Source organism: Dicentrarchus labrax, unplaced genomic scaffold, assembly GCF_905237075.1.
Source record: "Dicentrarchus labrax unplaced genomic scaffold, dlabrax2021, whole genome shotgun sequence".
In the NCBI taxonomy this organism is placed as follows: domain Eukaryota; kingdom Metazoa; phylum Chordata; class Actinopteri; family Moronidae; genus Dicentrarchus; species Dicentrarchus labrax.
Window position 1 is genome coordinate 7,867,423 of NW_026136707.1, and position 24,551 is coordinate 7,891,973.

General features: G+C 41.2%; 2 protein-coding genes across 3 annotated transcripts in view; one reads left to right on the forward strand and one right to left on the reverse strand.

The window, feature by feature from the left end:
* Positions 1 to 21,729, reverse strand: LOC127367693 (glycoprotein endo-alpha-1,2-mannosidase-like protein). Its single transcript, XM_051407747.1, has 5 exons — positions 21,644 to 21,729; positions 12,098 to 13,386; positions 9,502 to 9,611; positions 2,677 to 2,753; positions 1 to 1,042 (listed from the first exon to the last, which is right to left on the reverse strand). The coding sequence occupies exons 2-5, from the start codon at positions 12,606 to 12,608 to the stop codon at positions 406 to 408; spliced, it is 1,335 nt and encodes a 444-aa protein (XP_051263707.1). The 5' UTR covers positions 12,609 to 13,386; positions 21,644 to 21,729; the 3' UTR covers positions 1 to 405.
* The window catches only part of lin28aa (lin-28 homolog Aa), a 12,539-nt gene continuing 4,366 nt past the window's right edge, over positions 16,379 to 24,551 (forward strand). The window contains exons 1-3 of one of the 2 annotated variants that reach the window (XM_051407756.1): positions 16,379 to 16,484; positions 17,409 to 17,581; positions 21,585 to 21,769. In XM_051407756.1, the coding sequence (XP_051263716.1) occupies positions 16,475 to 16,484; positions 17,409 to 17,581; positions 21,585 to 21,769 (368 nt within the window). In that variant the 5' untranslated portion in view covers positions 16,379 to 16,474. Of the gene's footprint in view, positions 16,485 to 16,710; positions 16,880 to 17,408; positions 17,582 to 21,584; positions 21,770 to 24,551 lie in introns of those variants that run through there. The other variant, XM_051407755.1, reaches the window with a different exon arrangement.

The following is a 24,551-nucleotide window of genomic DNA, read 5'->3' on the forward strand; positions in this document are numbered from 1 at the left end:
TTTACATGGTGACAGTATTTATGAATGTCTCAGGCAGGAGTTTCTCAGGAAGCGTATTTGAGAAAATCATTAAATGAATAGAGGTCAGGGACCACCTTACAGAGCATTTTAGAAGTCTGGGCTGTCAATGGAAGTTCCCAAGAATAACCCTTTAATGCTGCTTTACCTGAAAACTTCAAGACAGTTACACCACCAACACGGGATCTATTCTTGCAGATCAGCATCCCTGCACAAATGCACTCACTCACAGGAAGTCTCATATCCAGTCAATTAAAGGTAAAAGCATGTCCTTATGCACTCAAATCTATACTGATCACTCTACATTCACTCCCTTTTGTTCTTTCTCTTCTGTGTGTACACACACTTCCACAAGAGCATGCCGTTTCAAGTCAGTTTGATGAAAGCTCACATGAGCCACTGCTCCTTCTCTTTGTTGAACTGTTCTGCCCAGCGGCGGGTCAGCTCCAGGTAGTGATCAGGTCCATGTGGCTGATAGTCCAAGTACACACGGGTCACTGTTTTTTTGGGTACGGCCCTCTCTATCTGCGTCCCCTCGTGCCATTCATTAAAAGATGTGATGGTGACCATTTCTGGCCTCACATTCAGTGCTGCCTGCAGGGCCGTCTCGTAGTAACGTCCGTTCACCCTGTTGCGCATGTTGTGGTTGTTCCAAGGCCGGATGCTTGTGTCGATATAACCAGGCCCAACGCTGGGGATGAAAAGGAGATTGTTGCCGTCACAAAAAGCTTTGATGGCCTTCCAGTTCTGGTGAGAGGAGCCGAAGGAGAAACCGTTGGAAGCGAAGTAAGTGTACATGCCGTCAAAGCCACCTGCGAGGATGTCGTGCTTGTGGCGCTCCTCCACAATCAGGGCAATGAAGATGGAGTCATAGGCTGAGCCTCGCACGCTGTGGGAGCCAGTGGGAGTCAAAAATTCAGACCAGGACTCTGGTGGAGTTAGGTAGGTGTCGTAGATATAAAATAGAGGAAGACTCTTCCCTGTGCTGGAAGTGAACTTGTAGAAGGCTCCATGGTCACCGTACCTTTAAAGACAATAATGCAGTGAAATAATAACAGTAAGTTAGTGCTGAAATAATTAGTTGATAAATGACTAGTTGATTAAGTCAAGAGGCAGCAATGCTCATCAAAGGAATGTGCAACAAACTGATCATTTTGCAAGATTTAACAGCAAAGGGCTGAAAATGTTTCTTCTGAGCCTGGTGGAAGAGAAAAAACCGTGGGAGTCATTAAATCAATTCAAAAGTGTTTACCCTTTGAGTAGGATTAATGTGGTCAAGTGTCATATCAATCTGCCTTTTAGATTAGTTTGTTAATATGTGTTATATTATATGTTTCAAGCTGACCGTGGGACACAAGGAGAAGAAATCTCCTGTTGAGGAAAGAGTTTATCCTCTGGGGATCACAAATCTTCTCAGTAAGTTTCATAGTGGATATTTTGGCCTGATGGCAGTAAACCTTTCAACAAGTCATTGGCCAGTTATTATAAACTCAAATTCTAGTGGAGATCAAAAAGTTATTAAAGAGGTCAAATAGGTCATTATGGGCTGAACTTTGAGGAAATGTATGAAATGATGCACAAGACATGGAGAATAGTTTTACTTAATGGGATGATGCAGCCAGACAAAACATGGGTTTGCATATTTGATTTTAAATAAACATAAAAATATACAGTATATGAGGCTGTCAGAGTGTGTAGTAAGATGATTGTAAAAACCTACAGCAGCTATAATCAATATGTTTTGTGTCAAATGACGATGTAAAATAGGTCACTTGTAGTGATGAACCTACAAAGAATTGATTAGGAATCTGCAGTTTCCCTCGGCTTTATGGAGCTTTATACCAAGTTGCAGCCGGTTGTTTAGCCGTACATGCCACAACGTTACCGTTTTGGTTCACAGCATAATTTTTGGCTGTAGCAGGCAGCTGTTTTTGGCAAAAAGGCTCTAAAAACTAGAGTTGGTGGAGACTAAAAACAGAGCTAAAAACAGAGGGAATACTGGTCTTACATTCAGCAGATGGCTAGAGACACGACTTCAAATGAATGATAAAGTTAGTCTTTAACTCCTGGATGTGTAAATAACCAACTGTTTGCTAACAAGTTCACTATATAAAACTTAAAAGTTGAGGAAATGTCAGTGTTGTGTTCACAACGTGTTTCTGCTGCCCCCAAGTGGCCATAAAAATATGTTATTATATTTTTAAATGCTACATAAGGGGAAACAAAAGCGGAAACATTATTTTGCATATTAAGTTAATAAAGGATTATTATAGAGTCACCAAAATCTACAGCAAACATAATGGAAACCAAGCAAATAGTTTTAAGTAGGTGAAGGATTGTCCTATCACCATCACTGTTGAGGCAAAATATGAAGAGTATTTCTTGGAAACTGAATATCTTTGGAGGTGTTGAGCCTTTTTTGTTTGTATATAGACGACATGTGCTTCTTTTCAGAGCAACCTTGATACTAAAAGGTAAAAAAAAATAGTTTTTGCTTCAAGAACTCATTCATAAGTCATGAAACTGGCCTTATATAAGCAGAAATGCTTTCTAAAAGTATTTCAGTTTTGTAACTACCGTTGCACTTTAACTGTGCATGAAGTCTTAATGGTTCAAGTTGAGTCAGTGATGGAGTAATGCAGCCAGACAAGTGCATACCTGTCAATGATATACTTGATGTTGTCATGCACACTCTGGTCATTTCGTCCTCTGTATGGCTGGATGTGAAATGCCACCTAGGAAAACATGCAGAAAGACACACGCCTTGTTGGTTTCCATTCATTATATAAATGATACCACAGTCAGCACATACAGATGAAGTACTGACATAAAATCAACATTCACATACTAAGGGGAGACTCCTCAGAGGACTCAGGAGCTGCCAGGAGGAAAAAAGCTCAAAGAGATGTGTATTGTTTTTGACATCAACCATGCTAAGTGTGCAATACAAGTAAATCATGCACCATTTTAAAGAATGTGGCCCTAAAGCACAGCATGACAGCAGGCGGCAGACAGGATGTGACTGTAAAGAACCATGTTTTTACTCTCTCATTTTTCATGACAAATTTCTGTCACACTGTAGAAGATGTTTTTAACCCTAAGTGGTGCCCCTTTGGAGACTTTTGTAACACTCTTAGTACTCTCAGTTAGACATGGGTATTTTCAATTGATGAACAAAAGCAGCAGGAGGAACAAGGGACCCGAAGTGACATGTACACAAAAAGTGCTTGGGTTAAATATTTTAAGGCATGGCCAGAGAATTCAGCAATTTGAATAATGTATGATCAAAGTGAAACATTTTTCTTCTCGAGCAGTGGACACCCCAGGGAAGTAAAGAGAAATGGGCTTTTTAAGACGATGGAGGCCAACAGCAACTAAATGGATGTAAGATGTCATCTAGTGAGCTACACAGGACCGACAGAACTAAGTTGTGTGTATCAGGTGAACGGCTACAATTAGCCCAGGATTTTATTATGCCATGCTAGTGGCTCTGTGAGGCTGTGTGATGCTATGCTGCAATGACAGTGCTAACTTGCTGATGTTAAAAGGACAAGTGAAGGATTTAGTCATATCTAGCGGTGAAGTTGCAGATTGCAACCAACTAAATACTTCTCACCTTCTTTCCACAAAGTGATCAGGATCCTGTGGGTACCATGAATGCCATGGAGGCAATGACTTTTTGTTGTAGAGATACATCAGTCTGGACCGAAGAGGTCTACCGACAGACTGACTTTACCATCCCTCAAGCCACAGCATTACCATGGCTAAAAAACAGTATCACTGACAGAAAATGTGCAGGATTAAAGCATGTATATCACTATCTGGAATTAGAACATAACAGTGAGGAAAAAGGACGATTTACATTGTTCATTTAATCTTTGTCTTGTGATGGTGTGCTTGTTATCTGTAAAATGTTTACTATAGGAAGCTGTATTATAAGCATGCGGTGCACACTGCACTGGAGCTTTTCTCTGGGAAAAAGGACTGTTGGCACCACTGAGTGTGTCACTGTGACATTGACCATAAGTGTACTAATGGATTAAAGTGATGTTTGAAATTGGCTAAAGCCTAGCAAACTGTTTTACACGGCAAATGTCTTTAGATGAAATTTCAGCTGGAGGCAAGAAAAACAGAACCACTTGTGCCGCTAAGGGAGATGCTAAGTGCTTTTTTGTAAAACAAAACATACATTTTGATGGTGTAGGATGCTGGCAAAGTATCAATTTGAAGAAAGATAGAGGAAGAAAGATCCTTGCCACCTGAGTAAATCATAGCCTGGGATAAGTGTTTGGGAAGCTATAACTTTCTGGATGTCTTGTTAAGTACCAGTCCAGTAAAGCCAGATTAAATATGAACCTATTTTTTAAAAAAACTGTGAGGTATTATAGCATATGAAGCCACATAATTACCATCCACAGTGAGGAAAAAAAGTTGTTATGGTCTCCCTGTTCACTGCAGCAGACTGCACGCCACTAGAAAACTCAACTCATTTTCCAAACACACTGGCCCATTACTCTGTGGTAATTTAGAAGTAAATGAGACAGAGTCGACGCATTTTGAAACCTCATAAACACTGACAGCATGAGCCTGGAACAACCCCAGCATGATTTATGCTGAGCAGAGTGGAATTTAGTGCCACATCATGCAGAAAGCACAAAGAGAGGGATATGAGCCAACACAATGATAAAGGTCCAGACCTTTATAACAATTAGATCAATTTCAAGGAAGCTGAGCACATTTCTTTATGCAAAAGTGTCAGTTTCATTCTGTGGTCAAAGCCACTGGACACACACAATAATGGAGGGTCACATAAGACTGAATGTAGCTACTTGGTACATCTGGAAACAAGAATGTGTGGCTGATGCCATCACAGGGCACCCATGGGCCTTATTCCCCTGCGTACATGCAGCTACATGGCCTACTTACTGGATAGAACTTTCACAGCCCCTCAGGGTGCAGATTGTTCAGGGAGGCAAACTGAGTCATGGCACCCATGATGCACATTTCCCCTCTGCTCCCTCCCTCCTGCAACCAGCTTCCAATCCCCCCCCCAACCTTGTCCCCACCAAACCGCCCCCACCCTCCCTGGGCAGAAGGACTATTTCAGATCCACTTCAAGCTGAGGTCGAGCAGCAGCACTGCTGTGGAGGCTCCATGTGTTCTGCTTTCCAACTCTTTCATACAAAAAACACGAGAAGTGTGTGGGTGCTGCTGAAATACAGTTCAACTTATATAATAAAAAGTACATTGCTTTCTTGTGCAGCATTACCCAACGAGGTCTCAGTGTGTTTTTAGCTATGTGGTGAGGCATTGCCAGTATGATGGAAGTTGAACTTGAGAGTAATTTAGAGTATTTTTCTTACCTAATTCTCCATATACCACTATGGGTGCATACAAACCCCCCCCCCAGGCTACATTAAGCAACTGTGGTCACTTGTAGGGATTAAGTATCAAAATCTAGTTTTAAATGTATTTTTAACATTTTAAACTGTTATTCCTGTGTTAATTGTGCAGTTATCCCTCGTTACGTGTCAAAACAGATGTCCAAAATATTATTTTTGACTATTTTTAAACCAATATTTATGTACATTTTACAATAAATTAAATTATTTTTACTGACTCATCTTGAACTTAGATGTGGCTTGTAGCAACAAACTAAACCCACCTATCATACATTAAAACAAAACATTAATCAGTAACTAATTTGGATAATAGATTAAGTAATTTGGCAAACATTAAATAGCAAGAATTCTCTGGTTTCATGCTTTTCTCTGTCCGAGGGTTAACTGAATATCTTTGAGGTTTTGGACTGAATAAAACAGCAATTTCAATACATACATTTGAGAAACAGGCATTTTTCACTATTTCTGGGAGTCATTAGGGGCCCAATAGCTAGTTTTTGGCCCAGGCCCCCAATAGGTTTATCCAGCCATGAATCTTGGAAAGGTTAATGCCATATTTATGCCCCACTGAGCTACATAAAACCACTGTAAAGACTTGTCCACATGCTGTCTTAGATTGCTCTATCGAGTAGTTGGTTAGGAAGAGTGGCAGGCGTACTGTAATCCTCATTCTCAGTTAGGAGGAGTGCTGTTGTGACAAACAAGAGAAGATAGCACAGGACAAAGAAAGTAATACAACGATTTTAGTGTAATTATACAGACTCACCAAGGGCCTGATGTTTCAAAACAAAACTGCTCATGTACTGTCACAACCGTTTCTCAGACTGGCTGGTAGCCACTTTGCTACTAAAAGCAGATTGCAGAAATGCGCGTTTCCTGAATCCTGATCTGATACATTTTTGGCTGTTGTCACTACTCCTGCGGGACCATCTGTCCTCCTCACTTGGGCTTCCCTCCCACCTTTTAGTCTTCCTTTCAGTAGAAAAGAGCAAAGATTTTTTTAAAGATTGTTGCTTTCAAAAAAATTTAATTTAGAGTTCCAAATGATGAGAGCCAAAGTTCTTTACTTGTCAGCATTTTGCTGAAATTATGCAAGAAGAAGCACTCTAACGATAAATGTCCCTGTGTGAAGAGGGAGTGGGAGGAGTTCATCAAAAACAACGAGAACTGGAAGAGGATTGCTTGGAAAGGCTGCACTCAACATGCTGCTGTACATAGAATCATTTTATTTGAAGGCTTTCTCTGCTCTGCTCTCTGATTGTGATCTTCTTTCATAAGACATGAAGATAAGCAATTCCGTATTCTTATTTCAATGAGATACTGAAATGTTCACTTGATTTGCAGAAAGCATGTCACAGCCTGTTCTCCACACACGCCTCCTCCACACTTTTTATAAAAATGTCATGCTTGGTGGGTCACTGATGACAAGAAAATATGGCATTAAATTCAATCTATTAGCTTCTCTCCTGACAGCATTATGTGTAAAACCTCATCAGTTCAGTGTTGCATGTCTAATCCAGGCGTACTTGTCTTGCTCTCACAAAAGATACATTATTCCTTTGCCTGCAGCCAAACAGCAGACTGAACAAATCTGATATCAAATCTGACAGACTGGCCTGACAAACGTACTGCCTCTCCTCTGAGTTCATACGGAGAACAAGGCCAATATGTGTCACATTGCTGCTGGAAAATAAATTAACTTTATCTTCACATCAGCATACAAACACTGGCATGATAATGAATTGAGTTACAATAATGGTCCTTCGAAATTAATTAACTTTGTAATTAACCTTGGTGATAACTTTGCAAGTTACAAATACAACTTGATTCCTTATAGGTCAGTGAGGTAAGGTAGTTCTTTTTGGTCCTAAACATAAAATAGGAACATACTTGAAGAGGCTTATAAAAATACAATTAAATGTGTAACTTCAACACAGAAATATGAAGCTTGTTCAGGAAGAGTAGTGGTGTTTTTTCCCACAATTTCACAAATTATTTATCATCTCTCAAATGCAAGACAAGTGATCTTCTTTTAAATCTACTGGGTGGTCGCTAAGATGACAACTTTCCTGTAATTATTGAATACAAATATCAATAAATAGCTTGGTTAAAATGTCTTGTTCAACCAACAGACCAAACCTCAAAGATATTCAGTTTACAATGATAAACAAGAAAAACAGCAATAATCATATTTTAGAGGTTAAACTACAAAAAAAAGAAAAACTTTACAGTAACGCTGATGCTTTTATCTGGTTCCAGCCCCCTAGCATGTCAGATGTCTGATTTTTACTTAAAACATGTAGAATGCTGTTGGTGCATTATTAATGGCACCTGCTTTGACATAGGAAAACTCTTACAAGCCTGTCTCTCTTATACATCATTTCAAATTCCTACTGAAAGATAATCTTGTATCTCCCTTTCTCCATCGCATTGTCATCCTTCACCTCTTCTCTCTGTCTGTATCTGGAGAGTATCTGACATGAGTTGTATCGCATTACAAGCGAGCGTTCCCTGTAAAACTTTAATAAGCCTTCGATACAGTGACAGGAGGCAGAGGGACCAACATGGAAAGTTATTTCCTTCAACGTGCCATTTTCCAACCTAATTGGCAATTGGTCACATGGTTTTGCTACCCCCCACCTCTCCACCCTACTGATATGCTCCCGAGCTCATTCATTCCTCACTGAACAACTGATCCAGCAGCAGCAGCTCTTTGACCCGTTTTTGCTCTAATGCTGGAGATGTCACTGCAGCTGCAAACATCCGGAGTCAAATCCCTGAGTAGCACAGACAGCTCTATAGGAGGCAGCAGAACAAGTTCAACAGCTCTTAATCTTACTCTCCTGTGACACAAAGAAACCGCTGCTTCCATGTATAACTCACCACAGCACAATGGCTGGTTTTAGATTACTATCCTGAGCAGTGTTAAGCTCTCTGCTCACCTCTGTGGAGCATCAATAATCCTTTACTTGCTCCTGTGTCACTGTACTCAGTGAGAGGAATGGATGGAGAGATAATGGAAAGACAATCATATTTACACATGGAGCCTCAGCCTAATTCATATTCTGGCAACTATTCAGAAATAAAATAATGGGTATCTCTCCATACATTAACATTTGAGTTCAGGAAGCTGGAGGTTTGACATAATTAGCCTATGTTAATACGTTAAAACACAGTCTAAGCTGGTTTACTGCCTTTAATGGAGTGCCTCAAGGTTCTGGGCTTGTCCTGCTTTTATTTTATCTTTAAATAGATAATTTAGGTGTCTTGTTTGAAACTAACCCTTATTTCTATGCAGATGATAAAGTGTTGTATAGCTGTGGATATTCTCTCCCAGATACACTTAATAAATACAGTCCGTCCTTTAAAGTCTTGATGATTTTTTTTCCTTTCACATTGAAAACCTTGTGAAGGAACAGAAGCTGAAGTTTAGTCCTGTTGTCCTTTGAATTGAGGAGATGGCTGGTCGACAGCACCGTTGTAAGGGTTCTTGATTATGGTGATTTGTTGAATAATAATGCAATTAATCCGGGGCAAATTATATGCAAATCTTACAAATTTATTTTCATCTCGCAATTATCATCTCAGATCACAACAGAAATATTGTTTGTCTGTCTCTAGTGTCTACTGATGGAGATGATAAGGAAAATTGGTAAATTGATAAATTAGATATATCTCGCACAATTGTAAACTTTATGGTAAATACTTCTATCCTTGATTATGTCTGTTCTTAGCCTACTGTTTTTTATTGTCTAATTTTTTATTTTTTCATCAATAGAGGCTAGTGTAATAGGATTAACTTGGTTAAATGAAATGTGAAAATAAAGAACAAATAAAAAAAAAAACTAGACTAAAAATGGACAAATCATTGAACAATCAACACTCATTTTCCTGCAAGAACTTGGAGTATGCAGCAAAAATTGAGCTGAATATCATGTCACAGAATAGATTTGATTCATTTCTCTTGGACTTTTTCCTCACTTTGTTTCTTGCTCGTGCACACACACACACACACACACACACACACACACACACACACACACACACACACACACTCTCAAAATGTGCTGATGCCTTTTACCTTGAGGTTATGTCTATATGCAGCATCCAGTACAGCTGGTACCAAATCCTCAGCAGGTTCCCCGTTGTCATCAGCCAGGCCGGGAGGATACCAGGACAGGACCAGAACCCCTGGAGATACATGGACACTCATGAGTCTGATCATCCATCCTGGACCAAATGCACTGGTTAATACCTCAGAGAGCCCCTACTGCTGAGAACATATGTACACAATGCATATGAACCTCTAAAGGTTTTATGCATTGTTGAAATGATGTATGGATTTCATGCTGATTGCAAGAAATGCTGACAATCCTGTGGGGATAAATGGGTACTGAAAAACTTTTTCTGTGATTAATCTACTATGAGGTTTTCACACAGCCCTTCACACAGTTTTACAGAGCCATTTGAGACCATTGAATGAACACAGTCAGTTGCGCTTTTATTGAACACATTGTAAAATGTCTGCCCTAGTAATCCATTTGAGTAATTACCACACATATTTTACAGGACTTGGACAGATGCTGGTAAGATTTGTGGCAAGATGCTGTATGCATAGAGCAAAACGTCACTCTTTGTGCTGGTTATGCATCACTATGTGGTGGTTTTGTGTCCCTTTATGGTGGTTTGTGTTTCTCTGTGGTTGTTTTTAGTATCTTTGTGGTCATTTGGCATTTCTTTATGGATGTTTAGAGTGTTGTTGTTGTCATTTTGCATCTGTTCATGGTGGTTTTGCATGTCTCTGTGGACAATTTGCAAATGGTGTGCTTCAGTTTGTGGTCATATTGCTTCTTTGTGGTTCTTTTGCGGCCATTTTATGTCTCTTTGTGGTCATTTTGTGGTTGTTTAATGACTCCTTCTGGTCTGTTGCATCTCTTTATGGTCATTTAGTGTCTTTGTAGTTGCTTAATTGACTCGTCCACAAGAAATGTTGACATTCATTTTAAACAGAGGCTCTGGCCCAGCAGCCCCCTGACCCCCTGGGTCCCTGGGCCTGTGCTCAATAATCCATCCATGGTTGTATGGAGGAAATTTGATTGTTTGCATCTAAATGCCTACCTGCCCAACACCCATATTCTGCTGCTGATTGATGAATATGCATCTGTCAACTTTGGACTATTTATTACGTCTTGTTTTAGTGGCAATATCTCTGCGCAGCTCGAGTGTGTGACAGCTCATAAATTCCAACAGAGAAATGCCTCCTCATACTCTGATGCTGGCTGAGAAATAACTTCATATCAGCCACAGTGGTGCCTGGCACCAGAGAGGATCTGGCACATGGGATATGCACTCAGAGCTAATTCATTAAACTCGTGTCCGCTTGCTGTGGATCTGTGGGGACTATTAGATTACAATACCCTACTATGTCTGTGTGTATTAAGAGTACAGTCGAAGCTATTCATTTTGTTTATGGGTCTCTGTGAAGTGGTGGGGAATCAGTCATCAGGCCAAGTGGAACTATTTGGAGTTTGGCTGGCTTTGGTGTCTAATTAAATGGATTGTTTTAACTAAGAATTGTGAGGCAGCACTCATGATCCATCTGTCAATGCGGGGAAGTTTCAAAGGGATGGATGGTCTGGTCATCTGCCCGCATGGTGTACAATAACCTACTGAGCCGCAGGACAGAAACATATCATTGTTCAGGCTGCTGAAGGCTGGACACACCGGGCTGTTATTTGAAACCAGGCTATAGCACTGTACTGTCTTTTTGGGAAGCCATACAAGTTAAAACTAACAACAAACCCATTAATATTTCATGAGACATCCAAAAAAAAACCTGATCTAGTCCTGAAGTTCTCAATACAGAGATAAGGGACATTGATAATCTAATACTATACATCTCTTTTTTTATTTAAATGTTGTAACTACAGTAACACAATGCAACTTATTCGTAGGTAATTACACACCTTTTAAAATGTTGATTATTTCATGGCATTGGATGTGCTTTCTGTTATGTTTGTTAATGCTGTGTGGTAGTTTGACTCTAATTGTTTAGTTCTCAGGTGGTCTTTCATGAAAGAGAAGTTGATCTGAATGAGATTACCTGAATAAATAAAGATAAAAACGTTAATAAAAATGTAACCTAATGATATGACCATATTGTATTGTTTCTGTTTTACTTAATTCTGTTAATCAAAGTAATTATTTCAACAGACTAACTTAGTTTCATTCTACATACAAGTGGAACAGTTCATTGCATTATTGCATTCCCCATTGATTATTATGAATGTGCTATTTTCCATATTAATATTTTGCTATTTATAATGATTTCAACCATATGAGCCAGCCCTAAGGGATAAGTGTTGAAAAAACACACTAAACTAAACCACACACCTCAGAGGTTGATATTGTGATTACTGGAGTTTTACAAACTCATGAAGCAGCAGATATTTGGCGACTTTGAGCTGAGCGTGTAGGGAGCTGTCCAGTGGATGTGTGGTGCTGAAAATGTTTTTTTTTATGCCCGTCAAGCGAAAAGGAGGCAGCTTTGCGCTTATAGAGGCCAGATTTCTGTGCAGTTGCTGGGCACTAAAAACAACACTCAGCTCTTTTTTCCCCCAACCCATCTCTCTCTCCAAGAAATCCCGGGTGCCCCCCGTTGCATCTCTGGACTGTACCTGCTGCAGATGCTCCAATCTGCTCCATGTGGGACTCCAACACGTCAGGGTCCCTCGAGCTGTACGGATTGAGTTCGGGGTAAAAACTGGACCCGATGTCCTCGGGAGGCATGTGTCTCCCTCTCGGGTAACTGGATGCGATTTTGGGGTCCCAGTGTGGAACGAGGATGTGGTCCCAGTGAATGTATTTACCGTCCATATGCGGGTTACCGTACCAGGTGTAGTAAAAAATATGAACATCATAAAATATATTCCCTTCGGGGCCGGAGTTGGACAAAACTGCTTTGGTGTTGCTGCCAGCCGGGCGGGCTTGACCCGGGGACGCGGTGGCGTCACGGGACACGGAGCGACGGTCCATCTTCCCCCCTATCATCGGCAGCAGCTCCAAGCCCGGAGCCAGATCTGAGAAGCCGTCGGTGGGCTTCAGGGTCCTCAGTCCCATCATGGTCCCAAAGACGAACAGTGTAAAGAGAAAGAGAGCTATACAAGCTTTCCTCCGTAGTCTTGCCATTATTTGGCTGGAGTGTGCAGAAACTATAAGCAGCGTGGACGGGACGAGCGTAAATAAACCTCTCTCTCTCTCTCTCTCTGTGTGTGTGTGTGTGTGTGTGTGTGTGTGTGTGTGTGTGTGTGCTGTTTCTGGTTTCCTCGCACCCAGAGTTCACCTCACAGCCTTCCACAGCTACTCCTCAAAGTGTCTTGCATGCAAAAAAAAAAAAAAAAAGAAAGTGGCTACATGGTTGCAGTCCAGTCGCAGCAGACTACCCGACGCAGTTGGCTGTGAGATGTTTTAAATTGTCTTCTGCAGCCTAGTTGTTTGCATTCTGCTGAGCTTCTGTTGAGCTGTGTGTCTGGGAGCTATCACCGCAGCAGAAACTCACTCACACCGCTTTGTCCTGCTCCGTGCAATGGGACTAACCGAGTCTCCTAACGTGTTCTCCCCTCAGCTCCTCCAAGAGCTGCTGTGGGAATTTCGTGCATGCTGTTACAGTGCGGATGTTTCCCAATGTTGCTCCCACCAAAGACGTTTCACTCACTGATGTCTGAACCGTCAGTCTCTGGGCTGCTTTACTTCTCCAGCTGGCTGCCGTGTCCCGCCCAAAGGCTGATCCATCCAACCTGACACCGGACAGATGATCGGCGGAGCGCAGAGTGATGCTCTCCGGTGATGGGTGTACGGAGGGTTTTTTTTCCCAGCCTCCGTCGTTGGTTGGTTTCTCCCTCACACAGTCCGTTTTGGACATCAAAGAGGCGGGACTATTTTGACTATATGTGCGTGGCTGCGGAGCCTTGCGCAGACAGAAATAAAACGTTTAAGGAGAAAAGAAGAAAAGTCATCATGAATGCTGTCTGCAGACCAGCGACAAAAGAACAAGTTAGGCTCAAGTCTTGACATGACTGAGGGAGCGACATCACAAATACAGAGCCTGTGAGTCTAATCTCTGGAGACACAGTATGATGATCGGCATAATGTTTGTTTTAAAGTTCAAACTCCAGTGTCTGACTGTCTGATTGCCCTGCAAGTTCTGAGTTACACTGACATCTAGTGGTCATTTAATGGAACACAATGCTGCCTTCAGGTAGTGCAGGAAATGATGACACCCTAGAGCTCTATGTTATGTTATGCTTTGCTGTTTAATAACACATCGGCCAAAACACTGTGCTTTCATCCACATAAAAGGAAGCAAAATGTTAGTTTAAAAACAGTAGTATTCTGGATAAATCAATATCTGGTAATGTCAGACAGCCATCTTTGTAGTCTCTTAGCTTGTTGCACTTTGGCTCGAGTCCAGCAGTGGGACCCAAACGCCTTGGCTTCTGGCCAAGATTATTTCAGGCAGCACTTGAGAGGCACTGACCCCTCCACTGAAAATGACCTGACCTGCTGAGACTTCATTAGATTGTTTCCCTTGTCTACAAAGCAGTTTGCCGAAGCAAAACTAATGTATCCGCATGCAACCGGTGTTTTAACTTATTTGTTGTTTAATATAAAATTAAGTCTAAAATAACTCCATCCTCCCATTGTCGAGCACACTGCTGTCCAAGGTTCTGGCAACCAAAGGCATAGGTGTATTTCTTACCGAATTGTTATACAGGTGGCCTTAATATTCAGCTTTAGAAGTTTTATATGTTAAATAATGACAATACAATAAAAGGGGTCTGAGTAACATCTTGGAGGCTTAAGGTTAAACATTTTGCGCCAGTTTTGGGCAGATGTGTTGTTTATAATATTTTGTTATTGCGGCACATTTATTTTAAATCACTAAAACGTTGTATTTCAGTTTCTCTCATCCGAAATCATTTGTAAAACGTCAAGAAGTGATGGAAAAAGTGATTCAGAGATGCTTTTGCAGCTTCAAAAACGCCTGAAAACTAGATTTGTGATATTATATGCGGATAATTTTGCAAAACAATGTCAAAACTGGACACACCTCTTGTTTTAGACCTCAACATCTCATCAGGATTATGCAAAAAAAAAAAACATAAGAAAATCCAATTAATGCTTGGTAATATTAATTTAAATCGATTTGGTTTATTCGGATTTTTATCCAAACATTAATGGTTCCTATATGTTTAAATCCCCCCTGGTTTTGTCTTACAGGTTTAGTTGAAGGTTCTGGTTTTGCATTATTATATAATCGTTATCCAGTCAAGAAGTCATTTTATCAGCATATTCAAGTTTTCTCTATTTCTTAAAAATCACCAACTTACAACACTGACATCCCATTGATATGGGACTATAGCTTTACCTGATGTGTGCTGTTATCATTTATTTATTGTGTTTAAGCCTGTTGTTTAATCCTGTCAATTATGTCATGTTTAGGGCGACAAATACGTGTTTTACGGATCCACAAGGGGTCGTTGTGGTTGTAGTGATGAAACCGACGGGTCACCTCTGAAACATCCATCAGGGGTTTATACATACTGTGTGCCCAATAGTTAAAGTAATGTTCAAGTTAATCTCAATAGATAAATGCAACTTATCCAATTAATAAGTGGTCTTCTCTTACACAGGTCGACAATTAAGCTTTTTCTTTTAAACTGAAATATGACACATGTAAAACAAATTGTGCTGATGTTTGTTGGCATCATCAGAACGAATAATTTTTCAAACAGCCTATTTTTCTTTATTTTATCTTTGTCTTTATCATCGGCTGCAGTTGACAATTAATTAGTATACATTCTTGTTTTGTTTAAATAATAACAATAATACATTTCATTATAATTTGATTTCAACATTTTAAGACCGTTTCATCTTTTGGTTACTTCGGCTCTGGACTTTCACTTGAAGCTTGGTTAGAAGATCACTTTCCTCTGCCTTTGATTCATCCATCACTCCACAAGGACACGAGTCAACATCTTAACGTGATGCAATCAATCACTATTGATCCATGAATTCGTTTGACCAGCTTGGCTTGTTTTCATGCTGCCACCTTGTACCGTGGGCCGTTTAAAAAAAATTAATAAAAACTGTTCGTTATCCCTTTGTTTAGTTCAAGTCCGCTTTTGTTTCCTTTCAATATTCTAACTCTCTACCTCGATGGCTTGACTCGAGTTTAGCTGCTTCCTCCTCTGCTACATGAGGACGAGACACCCCCCCTTCCATGTTTCATCTGGATTACCATTACAATCGTTTCTCTGCAACAGCAGCAAACCATCTCACTGATCGCAAGGAAACGAATGCACACACGATCAGAGACTAAATATTAAATGGCCTGCAGTAAGTGAAGTCTGATTGCCAAGTAAAGTATATTGATCTATAATAAAAACTAAAACCAAAATGTACTTTAAATGGATGTTTTAACACAGGCAACTACAGTCTCCACCAGGTTTACTGTCTTCCTGCTGTCACCCCACCTTGAGTGTATGCAGGCCTGATGCATGTATTTTATGGAGATAAAACTAAATATTTCTTAATTCTTCCCTTTATAGTGTCATAATTCAAACCCTTTTTGGAAAGGGTAGTAATCATTTGGGGAATATCTGAATAAAATTCAGGTTTAACGTGATTTATACAGAAATATGCATAATTCTGCAACAATTAGACTTATTAGTGCTACCGACTCCAGTTAATTGTAAAAAACTGAAGTCACTGTCTTCCTTTAGAGTATCACAGAAGCCTTGATGGGAATATCAGGATTTTTCGTTACAAGTGATTGGTCACTTCCCAGATTTGGGCCCTTCCATCACACAATATGCAATCTATCCTTGGGGACTATAATTGTGAATCACGTGGACGTGACCGAGAGTGTGTGGGGGGTTTGTTGGCTGAGAAATGGTCATTTGTATTGACCAACAGAGCTGACCACTGCAGGAGAGAGGAAAAGACACAAGAATCGGCAGCCGTGAACACTGGGAGTAAACTGGCCCTCAAACATGGCAGAAGGTATGTTGGGAGCTTTTTTGTGGAGTTATCTCTGGGAGTGGTTTCTTAAGGGGCTGGGTGTCCTTGCATTGTTTTTTAGATTTTTTTTTGTTTAGGGGGGGATTCTTCAAGAGAAATTCTGCCCGTTGACCCCCACCCCCCCTCCTCACCCCTCATTGTTTAGGGGGAATAGGTTGCCAGCCCCCTTTTGTTTACCTCCCTCTCCCGCTTTCCCCACTCGCTGCGCAGTTTCTGCTTTTCACGGCATTTTGCATGAAAGTGGCAATCTGTGAGGATTACCCAGTTTGAGGGCTAAAAAAAAAAAAAAAAAAAAAAGGATACTGTAGCTTGGGTGCTAATTTTGACTCAAGGCAGAACTGAAGACATGGGCTCCGTTTCTAACCAGGAATTCCCAGGTTGAGTAACAAAATAAGATGTATTTAGCTTTTGTTCTCCTCTCTCTCTCTCTCCTCTACAAAATGCTTTAATTAAGTTGTCTTCTGGTGGACTGTCTATCCGATTGTAATGGAGCATTTTAAATGGCATTGTTCACCACACGTGATGTGGAATCCGTGTGTCCATCAATGCATTAATCGCTCTTTAGAAATTCTGACATCAGGCATCCTCCGCGATCACTTATTTTACGCAAACTTTGCGCACACAAAAAAGTCGCATGTTGTTTAGTTGCTTTTACGAAGTGAGTTGTGATGTTATGCGGGATTAAGCAGAAATACAGCCTCGTCTTGTTGCTTGTGTGTTCTCCTCATTGATCCGTATTGATTGATGATGCAGCAACGCGAGAGGAGGAGGATAAAAGTTTCTAAATCTTACTAAAATTTTGCCATTTTGGATATAATATGCTTTTGTCGCACTTGCAACATTATATACAGATTTTTAAAAATATATATAGTATTTTGTTGTAATTACATACACTTTTCATTGCAGGAGTGTGTAAGACCGAGGAGGATGAAGGACCGAGCACCGAGGAGGATTCACAGTCTTTCCACGGGGTCGGATTGTGTAAATGGTTCAACGTCCGCATGGGCTTCGGGTTCCTGTCCATGACCGACCGAGAGGGAGTGCCACTGGACGAACCGGTTGATGTGTTTGTTCATCAGGTAGGATTGCTATCTTCTCGGGGGGCTGAAACTGAAACTATCGACGCAGTAAATAAATAAATAAAAAAAACCTCTCACATCCAAACGCGAATAAGACTCCAAAAGAAGCCCATCAACACTTCGAGGTCTGAAAATCTACTTTCCTTGAATCGAGTGGAATTTCTGTGCGATCGCCCCACCTGTTTCCAATACAGCGTAATTCATTTAGGTGTTTTCTCAGCCTTGTCGAAACTAGGCAGAAATGACTCATTATCCTATAAGTAAAATAAGAAAAATTATAATAATATAAATGCATTTAAAACAACAAACCCAACCTTGCATCAGCAGGCCTTTTTGATATTAAAGTTAAGATAATAAGCGATGTGTTTTAACTGGTTTTGGACGGGTGTATGCGTGCAGTGTGGTCGGTGGGTGTTTCTCCCTCAGGGGAACACGTGTTTCAGCCAAAAGAGATCTGCGGGCCTCCCTCGTGGTTATTGTATGAGGGACGCTGATACAATGTGATGTAGAAATAAAGACACATACTTTTTAATAGTCTGACATTATAGCTATTTTAGTTGTTTGTTTGGAATATGATGAGTGTATGTCACTTTTTGTCATTTATCATTGCATCTGTTTACAAAAGGGAAGCTTTTAAAATGACTTAAAAGGGTTTGGGGTTCTAGATTGATCTGCATGAATAGGCAAACCATCTAAACAAGGGTTATTGATCGCTTATTGTAAAGGTTAAAATATGCTTCTAAACACATCCGTTTCAGGTACAATTCATGATTTTGCCTTTTAGGGTTTTTATAGGCGGAATACAACCCAATCACTTGACATATATTTATGCAAGATTGCCTTGAGTAGGCCTATGTTCTTCTGAAGGCTCTGAAAATTGGCATACTTAAATCAGGTTTTATTGTTTCCTTCTGCCATTACTGTAGAGATTAAAAGAAACCTTCTCAGCTCACCCAGGTTTGACCACAAACCTTCATTCACCTTTGCATATACAACTGGGGAGGTGGGGGGTGCGTTTCCCTCCTACTTCTCATGTGAGTGAGCGCCTCCATTGCTGTCTGATAAGATAAAGGCTTAGCATGTGAATGAGAGGAGTCCCCACTAGCTGCTCATTCACCTCAAGGTTCCTGTCATAAAGTGATTAAAGGCTCTTTGCTGTCTGCTCAACCCCCTCTGTGGCACTAGCGTTAAAGAGGAAAGGAGCTCTCAGGGTTTATTTGAGGTAAATTTCCATCTCCACACCCCTCCGCCACCATTCCCAGGCCTCATGCAATTCATTTCATTCATGATTTAACTTTATTTGCTATCAATACATCCATATAAAGTCAGCCTAAAGCCTCCACACTTGGTTGGAGCCAGTTGACAGACTCAAGCAGCTCTTACTCGTTTCTGTTTTTCAGTTGTCCGCTTTCTGCTTATGATGATGCATATAGAGAGATCCCATTGTTCTGTGCAGCCGTTGTAAACGAAATGTTGTTTGACTATACACAGGAAGTTGGTACCTGATTAATCATATTGCAAATGTGAACGTGAGTTAAACTGGGGATTGAAACCTACAGTTTGTTGCTCCAGTAGTTACAGAGAATTAAAAGAAAATGGAAAGGAATGAGTGGTTTTAATAGCGGTGTGTTGCCCAACTGCCTTGCAGCTTGAAAAAAAGTCCAATCCAGTGTCCAAAACCGTGTGTCTTTATGTCATGAAAACAAGTTCATTATTGCTTTAGATACCAAGCTCAAACAAAGAGCGAAAAGTTGCAATGCTCGCTGCTTTACTAAACCAGTAACCTCACACTGGGCTCTGAGTTTATCCATAAGAAATGCGTAACCAATGACTTACTTCCCTCTCTGTCACTTGAAAAGGTAGACGCACGTGTGTCAATGATGGATGTATAGGGGTTATGGCAACGTAAAAGGCCTCAGCCCTAAAATTAGTGGCCGCGTGTCAAGGAAAATTAACTCCCCGGGTCCTCTGGCCTTTGTGCAGGTGGACAATAGAGCCATGCATCCGAATGAAGCACCCCTCGGCCGTGACCGAGCCCCTCTTTGTCTCAGCAGCAGCCCTGCTATTGTCCCTCCCTGCTCTGATGTCTTTCTCTGCCTCACTTGGCTTCTAGACACATTCTGGACAGTTTACAGTAGAACCCACTAATAAGGCCTCAAAATCAGGTCCTTGAAGTCTAAAGCCCCCCACCCTCATGTATACCTGTGTGGGTATAGATAATCTGATGTGGGGCATGTGGCTGCTGAGGGTCCGTTATGGGGGTGGGGAAGGTCACACATGGAAGAGGAAGTGGGTTAACGGTCACCAGGGCAGAGAAGCCTGATGGGATTGGGGCTCTGTGGACATCCATGTTGCCACTTAAATGTCATGGCTCACCAATCGTGTGTCCTCGCTGCGCAGGACTTTGTAGCAGATGCTCAACTGTGAGTGGATGTGACAGGATTAGCGAAGATGGTGCTTTTGTTATGTTTTGTTTTTGTTTTCACTGCAGAAGGCGTCGCTGGTGTGTTAGCTCACTAAACTATAGGCTGTGTTTGTAATGATTCCAACATAAAGTTCCTTATTGATTGATCTGAGATTTACGCTTTTTAAATGATAACCTGTCCTAAAGGATTCTGGAGGATCATGTTAGATTTTATTTAAAGCAGATCCCAGACTGTGCTATGAGAAGCTCAGTTTAATCCCTGTTGGTTTAGGAAAATGAACACTGTTGTTCATAATTAGAAGAGGGTTGTGATTTTACTCAAAAATGAGAGAAGAGAACAGGATTAATGTCTATCAAAACAAACCTGCTACATCATGGATCGTTCTTCCTATGTCAACAGTCTGCTATAGTTAATCTCACAGTCCCACCAAAGGGAATTTTAGAGAGGGGTTTCCCATGTTGTGTTAGACATCTCTGGGTTTTATCCTCAAAACCGCACCACACCTTTCCTTCCTTCTTTCTTTCTGTTCTGTGTAATCAGAAATGTTTCTGGCAAGTCACTGGTATCATAAAGAACCCCCTTAAAGGTCACATCAATTTTGAGCTTAACAGGAGACCAAGTTAGTTTTTATTCTGAGCATATTCGAACCTCCAGTTCCATTGTTGATTAATAAAGCTAGCACGCCTCTCCAGTGTTGCTGTTCATCAAACACGCTACTAATTGAAATCATCATGTTTCGTTCACAAAAAAAGATGTCACATATTCAAACACGGATATCAAAGGGAGATATCAATCATTTGTGCTTTCACTCAACTTTTATCTTCCACGTCTTTCTGCCAAACAACTATCCAAGGAATGTCACCCTGACCCCCAACCTCCCAGAGAAGCCACGCTGCCTTCTCACCCCACCCCCAACCGTAGTACTAACCCCTGCATCCTGCAGTTTAGGGTTAGTGGTGGTGGTCAGTGTGTTAGTGGAGCTTTGTAATGTGGGTGGGAAGAGGGATGGGGTGGGGTCAGCAGTGTGGAATGCTGTTCCTCCGGAGGGGGGGATGGGTTGAAGTTTATCCTTGTCAGATTTACCACTCAAACGCAGCAAAAAGACAAAGTAGCCTTAAGGCATGGGTGCCTTTCATGCAGGGCAGTATGTGTACAAACTGCTGGGTAGAGTGGGAACAGCAAGCTTCGTAGTGCTTGTTTGCTTATCAAGTGAGGCATAATGATCACCTTAAAATACCAGATACCTGATAAGTGCTAACAGGCTCTGATGCTATCAAACAGTGAAGAATGGGTGGGGGGTTGTGCTCAAGGGTCAGAGTATCCAAAGGCTCAATGCGGAGGTGATTTGGTCACTGGTTGTGTAATATAGCAGGTTTTGAAAAATCAAATTATCACTATTATATATCCCACCCTACTGTATGTCTGTGATTAGGAGAAGGCTGAACAGTCAGTCATCCCTTTGTGGTTTGACTCTTCCTGTCGTACCTATTAGGGCTTAAGTCACCATAAAACTGGAGTTTCCCCAAACACAAAACAATACATTTAAAACTGAATCATCTTCCTATGTTGCCTTTCAGAGCAAGTTGCACATGGAAGGCTTCCGCAGCCTGAAGGAAGGCGAGGCGGTCGAGTTTACCTTCAAGAAGTCATCAAAGGGCCTGGAGTCGCAGCGAGTTACCGGACCAGGTGGCATCCACTGTGTGGGCAGCGAAAGGAGACCCAAAGGCAAGAAGGTCCAGAAGCGACGTTCAAAGGGAGATCGGTAAGCAGGAAGGGACTGGGAAAGAACAGGAAAGACATTTACATGTGTGTTCCTTGTGAAGTGGGTATTCTGAAATATGTTAGTGAAATTAGTACAGTATATAATTTCATTGCCTCTGTGAGATTCTGTGTAATGGCATACATACTTACTGTCGCTCAACTACGTTGGATGCAAATTCATCAATACCAGAAGATGTTTTCTAAGTTCATACACTAAAACATGCCGAGAGGAGTCCACACAAAGCACCATTTTTAAAGACATGGCATTTGACCAAAAAGCTATAGAAAACCATAGTATGTGTAACAACTCATACATTGTTACTGTCCAGTGAAGACCCTACATCTCCAGAACATCAACTTTTCATGAATAAATAAAAATAAATAGGTTGAGTTTTTAGCTTTGTGACAATGCATTTTTTTTTAGATACAAATGCTTAATTGAGCTTAAGATTTTTCGAAAACTGGAAACGCATACATTTTTAGTTTATGCAACAAAAAAAAAAAGAAAATGGAGATTGCTGGTTTTCATTGGGCAGCAGCAGATTATGCACTTTTATGTTAGGGACCCTTGAAAGCTTTATTTCTCAGCAGTCCACAAATAGATGATGTTGTGTCCAGTTTGGATCAGATATACAATGGTGATTCTCCCCATTTTCCTTCCTCTTCCATGACCCCAACCCCCACCTCCAGCCCTAGCAAGGGTCACACCAGCAGGCTTGACGTGTGACCTGGATCAATAACTGTTTAAATCTGCAGGCCCCTAGTGAATTCACACCCACGGACAATCTCTCTCTTCCTAAACCTCTACTACCAATGTGATTTGTATCTCCAAAACCAAATTAATAACAAAAAAAAAATCCTCATTTTAATAACATAAACATTAATCAAAATTTTTATGATTATTCCAGCCTGTTCACTTCTTCACAGAATGAGGAATTCTTGAGAGATTGCTACCAATATAGCCAACTATATGTGATAGGAATAGCCTTAAGCATGTCATTCCTCATTACTGCAAAAGGGATTTCCCCCCCATTTGTTCTGGACCAGCACATGATCCTTGAGAAATATTCTTATGAGTTCAAGTCATGTAAAAAAACATAAAACTTAATGATCAATCTGCTGATGTATATTTTATTCATGAAAATGCAAGAGTTTCATGCAAAGGCAACAATGCCCCTCCTCCTCCCCTCCAACAGGGCCTTGATTTTTGGGTAATTCTTTGAATAGCAATATAGCATGGGGTTAGAGGTGTATCAGCTTCACCCTCCTGTCAGTTGTGATTAGAACCAGAGAGTAGTCAGTGTGAGAACAGAGATCATTACCGCCTCAAAGAGTCCTGGGAGGCCCGCTGTGGTTCAATAACTCTCCCTAGACCACACTGATCCATTGATAAGATATCGTTCGCCTCTAGCGTACTTCATTATGCAACACTGGATGGTGTTTCATTGGTTGTTTTATGATTGATTGATCATATTTATAACCAATAGTCAGATATCATCAGGACAGAGGAAAGACGTTTTATTCTAGTTCTGGGTTCATGCTTTGCCACCAAGGTGAACAGCTGTTTTCCACTCTACCTTTTATAGACCACCTTTTTGTGTGTGTGTGTGTGTGTGTGTATATATGACTGAGGGTGGGGAAAAAAGCTCCTGTCCATTTAATTGATAACAGATGTAAGAGCCCAAGCAAGGGGGTGAAAGGTCACTGTTGTCATGGCAACAGCGTATGAGTAAATGCAAGTGGGCTGGGGGCTGGGATGGGATTGGGGGTTAGAGAACTGAGGAGCGGAGGGCAGGGTTCAGAGGTCATTACTGCAGCTTTTTTAGACAAAGGGACCACTTCCCCTTTCCTCCACTTGCCTCCTGATGGATGCTAATGTAGAGAGCTTCTGTGATGTGACTGTATAGACCTTGACACCACCCCAACGGCCACCATCACAAAGCCACACTGACCCCTCGGCGGCCGCCCTGTCCAAACCTCATCTGCTGCTACAATGGTGGCAGGGGGTCCGCAGTGGCAAAGGCTGATCGCCCCACGCCCACCACCCATCTGTCTTCCGCCCCTGCACGCGTGGCCATTCTATAGATTATGCTTCAACAGAGGTGGCCAATGGCACCCCTGATGGCTCCTGCTGACCCTTCATGGTGTTCATTTCTAAAGTTCAATGCCGATGAAACGGATGTTTCGCTCTTTGATACAAAAGAGTCCAACTGGAGGCGACAAACTGACAAAATAGGTCAAGCTGTTCACGATACCTAGAGATGAGCCACTGTAACAATATCATGTATATGAAAAACTAGGAGCCCTCCCACATAATTCTTTTCTTCTGCAATTTTGTTGTCCACTTGAATAGTTAAACCTTCCAGAAACTCCCGTTTCGGATACATTTTGGTTGTACTTTTTGGCCATCTAACATGACATGCTTTGAGATCTCCTCCTCCAAAGAGCAATGTGGTGTGACCTGGATTGCCCTTGCAAGATTTGTGACCAAATGCAAACTAAAGTCATTCCAGGTGAAATGTTGCCCTCTAGTGGCAAACAGGTGCATCTCCACTCAAAAATGTGCTTTGGTTATTGTTCATTTGGATGTTTTCTTCACTGTGCAGTGCATAGTTTTACTTTTAATAGGCTGTTTACACATGAATCTGCTAAAGGAAGACATTTTTTCTGTGATTTCTAAGTTTAAGATATGAATCTACGAGCATGTTTTGGCATGGACTAGTTTGGAAGCCAGTCTGCAGAGGATCTTAAAGTGGCTATTATCAGTGCTTACATATTATGGA